The following is a 12,500-nucleotide window of genomic DNA, read 5'->3' as shown; positions in this document are numbered from 1 at the left end:
CATCATAAACCATAACTGTGCGCACGTCGCTCTTATTCGTGGCAATCCAGCGATGCATTTTGAGGGTGCTAGTAATTGTCCTGTTTTCATAACTTGGATAAGTAGAGAGCATGAGTTGTACAGCGGCGCATCTCCGATCACGCTTGTTGAACATTGTGTCACTTTGCTAAACTGTATACATCGATATACATACGCATGCATGCATACATATATGCGTGTGCATACATGCATGCACACACATGCACACATGCGCGTGCACACATATACATATGCACATATATTTGCATATATTTATTTTATTTTAATAATAGATTTTGTATATTTTATTACATTTTTATTTATCTATATGTATATATGCATATATAAATTTTCTCTGTGTTTCATCTTTCTTATTAATTTATTATTATATTAACATTGATTAGTGTTCAAAGGCGTAATAGAATTATTTGTTTGCTATTATAAGTAGGGGGTGCATGTTTGTAGTGTTGTAGGTGTTCCTGTGTTTCTATAAGGTAGTTGCAGTTTAGTTTCGTCAGGTTATTTATTTTGGGTTTATGTTTTTTATGAGTAGTGATTATTTAAGTTTCAGATTACTTTAGTTTCTTTCTGTGGCTAGTATTTTTGCTTGTATGTATTTGTTGGGGTTGTGATTGTTAGGCAGGTGTTTATGGAATGAGGACGCCTTGGTTGTAATTTGTTTCTTTATGCGTATGTGCAATAGTCTAACTGTGCTGCCGATGTAGAACTCCTCGCATATCGTACATTGTATCTGATATACTGAATACGTGGGTTTACATAATTCTATATTATTGATGGTGAAATATAGAGTGCAGGAATTGTTGTTGGTTAGTTTTCTAGTTTTTGATAAATGTTGTGTCAGTGTCCGAAGTGTATTAGTTGGATGTCTAATTTTTTCCCTGTAAATGGCTTTGTAGCTGGCTGATGTTATTTTGTAATTGAAATGCGGTAGTTTTAAAAAGCAGATGTTGGAGAATGTGTATTGTCGTTTTCTAGGTTTTTTGAGCTGGTATTTTGCGTGCGCAAGGTACCCGTTCTCTTTGAATGTTGGCTGAAAACGCCTAATAGAGGTAGCATTTTCTATGTCACGAGTTCATTTGCTAAGGATGCAGTCATCCTCATTCATAACATATCCTATTTTAGATTTAGTGGGGAGAGCAAATTTGTAATTTATGAAGATGTCCCTGCAGGCATTATTCCTATAGAATTTTGTATGTATCTGTCCTGTTTCGGTAATGTTAAGGGTGAAGTATAGAAGTGGAAAGGATCCAGCTGTATCGAGATGTTCGATGGTGAACTTTATACACGGGTCAGCATTTTTTTAAGGTTATGAGGATCTTATTGGCTTTTTCTCGAGACGATGTGGAAATAAGGATATCATCCACATATATTGTGAAGACTATGCTGGAGTGACAGTTTTGTAAGGCACATCGTTCCAGCCTGTTTATATATGTAATAGACAGTATGCCACAGTAGCTGGATTCCATTGGTAAACCTGATGTATGCATGTATGTGTATGTATGTGAATGTATGTATGTATGTATACGTATGTGTGTACGCATATACATATTGATGAATACACTTTAGCAGGGGAACTAGTAGAGTTACATCCCTGAAAGCATTCTCATTATCCAAGACGTATACAAACATCGCACTAATACAGTAGTCACTAACACTCCTAAGCATAACACGCAACAATTAATCATTTAAATACCTTAAAAGGATATAATAATTCCTAACAATACTTAATATTCGTCACATCTCGTGTCCTGGCAATTGATTTGACAGCCCGACCGCGACACTTACTTCTGGAAATAAATAAATAAATAAAAAATAAAGCAGTTAAAGAAAAGCATCGTCGTTGCAGACGTTTCTTTTCCCTCTCTCTCTCTCTCTCTCTCTCTCTCTCTCTCTCTCTCTCTCTCTCTCTCTCTCTCTCTCTCTTGAGGAAGAGATTATATTCGCGAAAATTAGAGACATCAACAATACCATCTTGTACAACACATTATGCTGGTAAATAAGCATAATATAATTGAAAATAATTGAAATGTTATTCTAATATTATCATTAGTCTTATATACTAATTTGTGTCCACCGTGTTTACTACGAACTGCATTTGTAACACTATGCGCCGGTCAATGGCGTGACCAATCCAAATGTTACGTAAATGTCCTGGAAACGATATCGTGCTTCTGATCTGATGACATGCGAATTGTGGACCGGAGCGTTGTCTTGCAGGAAGAGAATACCTTTGCTGATCTTGACCCGCCTCTTGATTTTGATAGCTTAATTTCCTCAAAAGTGAAGCATAATAGGCTCCTGTAATTGTGGTACCCTTTGCCAGGAAATCTGTCATCACTACTCCGTTCTCGTCCCAGAAGATTGTGAGCATGACCTTGCCAGCGGAGGGCTGGACCCTTGTCTTCTTTGGAGGTGGTGAGTCCAAGTGCTTCCACTGCATTGACTGGGCTTTGGTCTCTGGATCATAGTGATGGGCCCAGGATTCATCCTGTGTAATCAGTCTTTTGAAAAACTTTGACTCATCTTCTTGGCACATCTCCAAATTCATCCTCGAGCACTCGACGCATTTTTGCTTCTGGAATGGTGTAAGCAACCTGGGAATCCATCTGGCAGACACCTTATGAATATGCAAATGGTTATGAATGATAGTTTCCACAGACCCTGTACTAATCTTGAAATCTTGAGCTATTTGTTACGTAAATGTCCTGGAAACGATACCAGACTGACACAATGGGCGAGTCAATAGGATTTGTCGGTTAGACGTCTTTTGTCAGAGCGAGGAGTAACGGCATACCTTAGGATTTTGGGTGTGGCTGGCTCCTTTCTTCCCTCAGGATTACGTCTTCATCCTGGTGGTTTCTTTAGTTTAATCTTCTTGATGCTGACACGTCTCCACATTTAAGGCAAACGCAATTGTAATATAGACATGTGAAATCTTAACTATTCTATTTCATCCATAAATATATTCCAATGTTTTACAATTTAACAATAAAAATAAATAACAACCAATAATTAAACTTTTAAATTATCAAACTTAACTACTTAGCTACTCCTTAACTAGTGCTAAATGAGATAGGGGTGCCTCCCATCTGTTTTACAGAGAGACAAAATATGCGTCCTCACCCCATGGCTGCCAGAATGGGAAGAGGTTGCGAGAATCGAAAGTGCATTGTGGTTCCCTTTTTCTTGTGTATCGCTCTGCGCGAGACCAAATCACCTCCCAGCCATGGCGGGGTGGTGGAGGACCACGACGACCAGTGGTGCTAGCAAAAATAATACCACCCATTGACATAGTTATTTATAAAAATATATATATAATCAAGGATTTTTGTAATATTTTACAAACGTAAAATGTTTGCCAATTATTTTTTTAATATAAAACGTCTTACAACTGTTAATGATTAATTAAATAGGAAACGTCTTTGGTGAAATCCGTTGGTAAAAAAATTAAATTATTTAAATTATTTGTCAAATATTTAAAATAAAAATGTTATTAATATTGTCCGTGTCTTTAAAAAAGGTACAAAGTTTTAATGCATATTAAGTCAGAATGGAATGGTTTGAAGGCGATATCAATGCGGTTTGTAGGAAACACAATGGACACAAGTTGACATATAAAAGAATAATGACATTATTAGAAGGAATTTTCAATAATTTTCAATTATATTACAGTTATTTACTATCATAATGTGTCGTACAAGATGGTAGGTGTTGATGTCCCTAATTTTCGAGAGTAGAATCTCTTCTTCAAGGAAGAAAATGAAAAGAAACGCATACAACTGTTCGTTGAGGCTTTACACAACTCCTTTCACATTACGCACAATGTTACAAGCAAACTACAACAACACTAAAAGATTATAATGAAGTTTATAATGTTGCTATGGTGAGTCGAGACAAGAGGAAATGTATTAGTTCCCTGTGCTTCAATATAATATATATACAAAACATATTGGAAATATTTGTGGTTTGGATTATTGTTAGTAGTTTCTCGTCGCTGAGCCCACATTAGACCGTGTCAATCATGTGATTTGATACTGCGTCATGTTTAAAACACAAAAACACGGGGTTGACTATTAGCAATAGACAATTGTTACATTGCCTTCTGTTAGATGTTTAATCTAATATATAAACGGTTATATGACTGTCTGTCTGTCTATAGGTCTGTCTGTCGGCTTGTCTGTTTGTCGCTATATTTTCAAACTCTATCTCCTCCGAAACTAAATGTTGCAGAGCGGCGCTAGGGGCCTCAAATGATTGGATTTTTTTACGGGCCGTTCTTTTATGAGTCTTTAGCTGGTTAAAATTGTTTTTACGGGGGGGGGTCAAAAATGGGTCAAAATTGAAAAAATCGTTAAACATTTTGTACATTCATCTTAGTTTATTTTTACTTTTTGATTTTTCATCACTTTATATGCGTGTCATGTTAGTACAGTGGTAACGTCACCAGCTTTGAATACTTCGGTTTCGATTCTAGCTGATGGCACTTAAATACTTTTTTTACTTTTGAAATCACGATTCTATAATGATATATATGAAATCTGGACAAATTAAAATAACATATTTAAGCGTATTTTACGCCCGGGCAATACCGGGCGCCTTCCATCCAGCTAGTAAATGAAAAATGGAAAAGCATGTTATGCAAAAAGCAATAAAAGGTATATAAGTGCAACTGTTGTATCTTATATATTTACAGTGCTACATTTTTTTTTTATATTAAAGTACTTTTATGACCAGAATGGACCGTAGTCTTACAACATCCTCAAAAAATAGAAGGGTTCATGGGTTAGGTTAAATATCACCCATTTTTGTTTTGTCAAGAAAAACTGTTATACGCAATACAGATGATTTTCAGCATCGATATTGACAGGATCAAACATCTGTTTTAGATAACGGCTGTAAATTATTTTGACAAGTGAAAATTGTGTGGTTTAAAAATATAAGTGCATTAATTTGTAAATGAATGAATTAGTTACGTTAAGAAAAACGATTTCGGAAGAAGTGCGAGTCACGTGTTTGTCAGCAAAGGGGGCATGCTGAATTTAAGAAGTCGTGAGAATGCTGTCAATTATTTTACGTTTTAACTTAGAAGCTATTTCAGCAGGAAAATAGTTTTAAATAAAGATTCGAGAGTCGGATTTTTTTTAAATTGTTATCGTGGCGTTATGAAGAAGTTTGAATAATTTTTGGAGTCGGACTTTTGAAAATTGTAATCGTCGGGTTATGGAGAAGATTACATTAATATTCGAGTCGGACTTTTTGAAAATTGATTTCGTCGTTGTGTTTTAGAGAAGAGTAAATTACGATTCGAGTCGCATTTTTTTTACTAACCATAGTTATACAAAGTTCTCGTGGCTAGATTATTTTAACACTTTTTAACACTTCAGCAGAAGTAATTTCGAAATTATCATCAATTACTGTAAATGTAAACAAAAGTTAAATATTTAAAGATGAACGTTTTTAAATATGAATTCGACATATATGGCTATGTGTGACAAAAAATTTAGATTCTTTAGCAGAGTAAGTATATTTACATATCAACCAATTTTGGCATTATAGCTCCTGTACCGTAAAATATTTGTTGGAAAATATATACGCAAAATTAAAACGAAAGTTGTCCGGAACTTGAGCATGAAATACGTTACTCTGATAAATTCAACATTTATACGTATTTGTGACGATAGTTTTGTTGTGCTGAACCCATTTTACGAGTTGATACTCCTGAGAAAACGTTACGTTTAATCTTTAATCAGCTTAGCTTGTGTGACAGAAACAAAGTTTCTTTTTTCTGCGCATACAGGGCGGAACGATAAATTTATTGCCCTAAAAAAGATGACATGATTGCATTTCCGTTTGATAAAAACCGGTTTTCTTTTTTCTTGCAGACCATCCACTAGTTGACTAGTTGTGTACAAATCCTAAGAGCGATAGGAGCCTTCTATCATGTCCGAAAGTGACATAATGTTCAACGATTGAGATCGGAGATGTGCCGCTGTACAACTCATGTTCTCTACCGATCCGAGTTATAACAACAGGACCATTGCCAGCACCCTCAAAATGCAAATCCGGACGGTTCAACTCTTGAGGGCATAACTCAATGAAGTTTCCGGCCACGGTTATGGCCTTTGGTGTGTTTGTCAAGTGAGGGCTACATCATGCTACCTCACATCTTTCGAAGTCGGCTTCAAAATCAACACTAAAGTGTACCTGGATGTGCTGAAGAATGTGGTGATCCCCTGAAGCAATCAGTTGACCTCTGACAGACCCTGAGTGTGACAGTAGGACTCGGCGCCGGCCCACAAGTCCAAGGAGACCCAGGCTTGACTTCAGAATGAATGCTATAACTTTGTAACCTTCTTTCACTGGGCTCCCTCCTCCCCTTAACTTAAAGCTGCTAGACTACTTCGTTTCATCATACGGCGAGAACATCACCAACATGACCTCCTACAACACCAAAGCTAGCCTGAACGCCGCCATTCGCCGAGCTCCCACCGGCGCTTGTGGTAAAGGCATGCTCCCAGTTCTGGACCCGTATCTAAGCGGTGATTGAGACTGAAGGCGGCTATATTGAATAGATGTCAGCTCTACTACATAATCGAATTACCTGAAAATTAAGTTGTAATGTTGTTTTCTTTATGGAGACACCTTTATCCTTCCACCCCGTATTGTCATTCGAGCCGATCAAAACGTCATCTCAACAAAAGCTAATAAAACAGTATAAAACTTTTTTTCAACCCTAACTCCAACATTAACCTATCTTAACCAAAAGATTGATTTTCTGTTTATATTTGTTTTAGATTTAAGTGTTCCCATATTTAAAATTCTTTTTGCAGTCTAAATAGTATAACGTTTGGTGAAGACCTGACCTCCCTCGGTTAAGATTAAACACGCAGAAGATCGCATTGTACACACAGGTACAAGTCTAGTCCTAGCTGGTTCGGCTCGAACATCCACAAAGGTCCTGCAGGGTTGATATGACGTTGGACGCAGCAGTTGATGATATCTCCATCCTCTTTCTTGTGCTGAAAGAAAAAAATCATTCAACTTGGTTGTTTCTTTTCATTAAGTTCACCTTAAGTATTAGCAACAATAAACAACGTTGACTCTGGTTGTAGTTTTCGTCTCAAATTAATTATTTACAAAAGAGAGAAATAAAATAAGTATGTACAGTTTTTCACAGGAGAATAAAAAATTAAAGAAATAATATGTTGATTGCAAGTTTCTTTTTTTTTTGGTAGTTACGGTAGTCGATGAATGGGGCCTCAGTCTGGTTTTCAGCAACTGATTTTTTTGCGTTTGATCGGTCAAAGAACGAGTGCTTCTTGAACGGCGGGATATGGAGGCGGTGGACAGTTTCCCCGAGTGCAAACTGATGTTTCTTGCTCTGCACCGGTTTATGTATATCGAGTTGGTGTGTTTCGAAACATTCCTAGGGATTTCTAGCTTCCTTATTTCGTTTTGATTAGATAATCAGCTACCTTTCCTCCACATCCAAATCAGGTAATTTTCCATAGAACGAGGGTTTTCATTGACAATAGTCTCACGCATCGAGAAGCGCGGTCTTGATCCCCCGGGTCAAAACTGTGGCCTAAACAATCCGCTAGATATAATCACCTTCACGGTTTATTGTTTCATAATTCGACTTTGTTTTCTCCGTTACAAGAAAAATGTATTTCACACCGGCAACCACGCTATCTCCTTTTTCACTGGCAGGGTTATCTGCTGGTTTCCAGCACCTGCCACCCAGTAATATAAAAAGGCTCTAATTGCTTTCTCGCTGTCCCCCCTTTGGGGGCAATTTTCAACCATAGCTCCTCCTTCCGGGGTAATCTCTTTCAATGTAGCTGGTTAGGTCACACTTTACTCGTCTTGTAATGTTTCTTAAATTATTCACTTACTTTTACGTGTACAAAAAAGGTAGACTAAGATATTCGTTGGAGTTAAGTATTAACTTTAATTTATCACGTGAGAGAAATACTAGTATTTTCTTAACTAAGTAGTTAATGTTTTATTAAGGATAAATAGATAGACATAACGAACCAAAATTTTAGGGGTATTTCGCACTTGCCGATTATCAAAGTTTTCCTTGCAGTTGTCATATCATTATTGGTGATCCGTCTCGCGCAAATCTCATAGGCAAACTAATCTTAATCCCCTTCTTCTCTGCTAACCTCGATAACTGTGGTGCCATGCTATGTCGACTAACGTTTCTTTGTTTTTATTCTACTTTGACCTGTTAAATCTTGTCTAAACTTACACATCTTTTCTTGTTCATCTTACGTAGAAATTAGCTTATTTGCCAAACTTCGTGTCATTTCGACTTGCACAACCTTTGTTATAATTAACATTAGCTGATATAATCGCTATACGACTCAGGATCGTTCATTATGTAACAGCCTGTCTTTTTATATTTCTTTCGCGGCTTTCAAACCGTAAACTACTTCAACAAGTTTTGTGTGTTTGTTTGTTTGTTTGTTTTGTAAATTGAAGTTGGAAACATTCGGGGCGATAGTGGTCAACTCTTATACTAAGTACCTGTATTAGTATATGGATTCCTTTTGTATGTATTCAACAAATGAAGTCTTTCATACACATGCAAACATGGACGCTGAATAAATAACAAATAAATAGGTGGGTGTATATTTATTGTTATGTCACTTGTTTTACTTTCTTTTTTCATATATAATTTCCAAATAATACTGATAGAAACATTGATATCGTCCATCCTTGTTTTATATCGATTTGTATTTACGAGTACAAACAATACCTCCACCAGTCATCGTCTGAAAAAAAAAGAGAGAAAGTGGTTTTATTTATTGGAAGTCCATACAATTAGTCATAAATCAATAACAGAGCTGGACTGCTGTTGGTCTTCCATTGACTATTCTTAACAAGACGCATGCATAATGGAAACAACATTTTAACGTTTTTAATCATGAATTTAAGTTTTCCCTTCATGATTGCGTTATATATATATATGTGTGTGTGTGTGTGTGTGTGTGTGTGTGTGTGTGTGTGTGTGTGTGTGTGTGTGTGTGTGTGTGTGTGTGTGTGTGTGTGTGTGTGTGTGTGTGTGTGTGTGGTCGCGAATAGGCTCTTATATGGTTGACTACTTTAAAAAACTGATTACATATAATGATAGATGATGTATCGAGACACAGGAATGGGTATGTTTGATCCTGCAGAACGGTGGTTCATTAAAATTGTGGGGTCTGCATACGCGCCTGGTTCACAAAGTATGGAAATAAAAAATTTTAAATTTAAAAAAAAAAACGTTTACAAGTGTTTTTTATATAGATGTACATAAGAATACTTTGATAAGTATGTTTTAACTTAAATAGAGATGGTATAATAAAATTGTGAGGTATGCGTTCGCGCCTGGCCTCTATAGAATGGAAATAGACACAAACTTTAATAAAGACTTTTCATATCTATCTGCGTAAGTATACTTTGATAATTATGTTTCATTTTGAAGAAATATGGTATAATAAAATTATGGAGTGTTCGTTCGCGCCTGACCTCCATAGAATGGAAATATGTCACAAAGTTTAACAAGGTTTTTTAATATAGATCCACAGAATATTGTGATAAGTGTTTCAGTGTGAACAGATATGGTATAATAAATTATGGGGTTTATCTATTTTATTTTTACTTTCATCATATTTTGCTTTGGTTTTGATACCCCCAAATTTGAAGCTATCTCTCTACAACCCTCCTTTTCATAACCTATCATACTTTCATAAATCAGAGTCCATTTTCTGTAGGCTGTTTTTGAACCCAGTCAACAACGAGTACTTATATATATATATATATATTAGAAAAGTTGCCTTTTTAATTAAAAAATTATGTTTCTTTCATCATTTGCTATCTTTCTCATTTTCTTTTTATTTTATATTTCTGCTTTTATTTCATTTTTTTTCTTCCTCTCCTCTCTCGTAGCCACAAGACTTTTGTCTCGTCAGCACTCGCAAAAAGAAATTACTAGTATCATTACCAAATCACTCAACCTATATAATTTTGTCCCTCCCTCCCCACCTTGTCCATAAAATTCATTGTTTTCCCTAATGACACCAAAGCAACATTGCTTTGAATCTGCGGCATAATTTCCGTTATAATAAGAATAGTTACGTGTGAAATTTGTGCATGTGTCATTTTCAGATTTGTCCAAAGGGTTATATTTTTTTCAGTCTGTCACGTTAAAATGTGGCAGACCATTTGTAAATGTATCCACGATCTGTCCGCTTAAATTCGTAATTTGTTATTACTTACCATAACCATCAGGTCTCCTTCTCTTTTGCGACAATTCATCGACGTGAACCCTTCACCTTTCATTGTTTCGACTAAAGCGTCACCATCAATTGTCACAACGGTCTAAAAGAGAAGAAACAGAAAAAAAAAAGAAGCAAATCAAACATCGAAAAATGTTAAAATAAAGACAGTTGCGATATTCGCCCGATAAAGAGCGCAAAACCAACGACTAGGTGGGCTATTACGGAGGGAGTCAAATTTAAAAATGGAGAGATACTATAGAGTGATAACAAGGGCTAGGACAACAGCATATTCTTTTCATTGTTTTGACTCGTGAGTGTGTATCCGTTGATATCTTCTGTGCTTTTATATAGAGTGATGTGCTTCTCGGTTGATTAACTGTGTCTAACTGTGTCGGATATATACTCAAAACAATGAAAAGAATATGCTGTTGCTGTAAGCTCTAATGATAACAAAGCTTTTTTTTTTCACAAGGTGGTCACCACTTATCAAGTCCCGGAAGCCACTCAGGGATAAGGGTTATTGTAAGTACAGTACGTTAGTGTGGAAATTTAAAGTGTCTACTTAAGGGGGCGGTTCATCAGGAATTTGTTTGCGTTGGACTTTAAGACATCCAAGTTGTAGTCAGGAGGGAAGCAGGCAGACGGAACAGAGTTCCACAGGCGCGCAGTTCTAAGAAAGAAGCTTACAAGAATAATAAACGGATTCCGGGTAGAACTATAAATGTGCGATATTTTATATTTGTTGTGTGAGAAGTGTTGTGGTTTAATGTTGAAAGAAGAACGAGAAGGCTTGGAAAAAGTGAAATGAAACATGTATTAACAGAAAATACAGAAAGGTATATTGGTTAAGTGGGACTCCGCTTGACTGGAAGGACAAAGTAAGGTTACGACCCACTCCCACCGAGTCTCAGGTTCAGACTACTCGATAGTAGAAACTGGTTACCGGAAGTGACATCAGGAATAGTCTATCGTCAGAATCTGTAGTATGGCGGGATCTCCCGTCACTCAGGTCAAGCAACTGACCTCTAACTTCTTCAGAACTGTGGCTCGTGATGTCAAGTCTACCGGGAGATCTCCACATGAATTCTCAACGCCTCTGTGTTGAATTCTGCTGAAAAGCAAAAAGCTTTGCATGCCGGAAAGGAATACAGATAAAACTAGGGTTTCTGACTACTAAAAGTTAATTCCACAAAAGTTACACGTCTTTTTTACATATGTACATTGTTTAGTCAACAAATCATTTTAAGGTTCACAAATCTCTTTCTTCTGCTCACTAGATGGCTGATCAGGATGGCGGAGTGGGGTTCGTCAGGCGGTTAGGAGGTGTTTCTTCTCGAGATTCGGCGCAAAATCTGTCTGTTTCAAGCGGGTATTGGCTTTTTATTGAAAAGTCACAGGGTGGGTCGGACATCCACCCAACCAATCAGCGATACGTTTCCCGGGGAATTCCAGCACTACGACCCGAATTTTGCAATGAAATTATTTTCACACGACCTGAAGAGGTCAAGCCCCGTCATTCAGAAAGCCCTCCTCTGAAACAGGTGTCCTCGAGGCCACGATAGGTCTGGCTTCACCTCCATATTGCTCTGACATTTCCGGTCTCTTCATTCTCAAACAACAAAACACATGTCTGGTTTTAACAATAAAAATATATCTGTTTTATTTCAACTATTTTTGATACCCGCCGTTGTCCGGGATTCAATTAGACAATCTTAACATATTTGCCCGGTCTTCCGCAGGTCCCAGGGGGGTATCAAACTCCCCAATGGGGGGAAAATCACTCCCTCGAGACGACCATGTTACAGTAGGGGCTCCACCCCAACATGGAAGAAAAGATATTTAGTTTATTTGTTTTTGGGTGTATTTATTCTATTAACTTTCGGTGCAAGGTAGATCATGTACATTACTATAAACCCGTCATAAGGTGGGTATTCCAACTATTAAAAACTAAATCACCGACACTTTCTAATTCTATTCATTCATAGTAACAATGTATCAACTAGGTTTTGCTAATTGCAGACCGTGTAAAAATTAATCACTAAGAGCATGTTAGAGAATGTTTACTAGGTGCCTTCGATAAGCTTCCAGGCATTTTCTGTATTTAAAATTGTCGTGGAATTCAGTATTTTATTGCTATACATCTTATGAGATGATTGGCCAATTTTTATGATTTCATGGTTCAAATGGACAGCT

At 36.8% G+C, this 12,500-nt stretch overlaps 1 protein-coding gene across 1 annotated transcript in view; it reads right to left on the bottom strand.

Annotated features, from left to right (window-relative positions):
• Window positions 1-8,664: 8,664 nt before the first annotated feature.
• The window catches only part of LOC145276870 (sodium/calcium exchanger regulatory protein 1-like), a 54,967-nt gene continuing 51,131 nt past the window's right edge, over window positions 8,665-12,500 (bottom strand). Inside the window, exons 3-4 of the mRNA XM_080128275.1 lie at window positions 10,306-10,407; window positions 8,665-8,819 (exon numbers count right to left, since the gene is read on the bottom strand). Coding sequence (XP_079984401.1) covers window positions 8,769-8,819; window positions 10,306-10,407 — 153 coding nt within the window. The 3' untranslated portion in view covers window positions 8,665-8,768. The remainder of the gene's footprint in view (window positions 8,820-10,305; window positions 10,408-12,500) is intronic.

This window comes from Euprymna scolopes, chromosome 1 (assembly GCF_053919585.1).
Source record: "Euprymna scolopes isolate OS-2025 chromosome 1, ASM5391958v1, whole genome shotgun sequence".
Taxonomy (NCBI): domain Eukaryota; kingdom Metazoa; phylum Mollusca; class Cephalopoda; order Sepiida; family Sepiolidae; genus Euprymna; species Euprymna scolopes.
The sequence above is the reverse complement of the archived record's forward strand: the minus strand, read 5'-3'. Positions and strand labels throughout refer to the sequence as shown.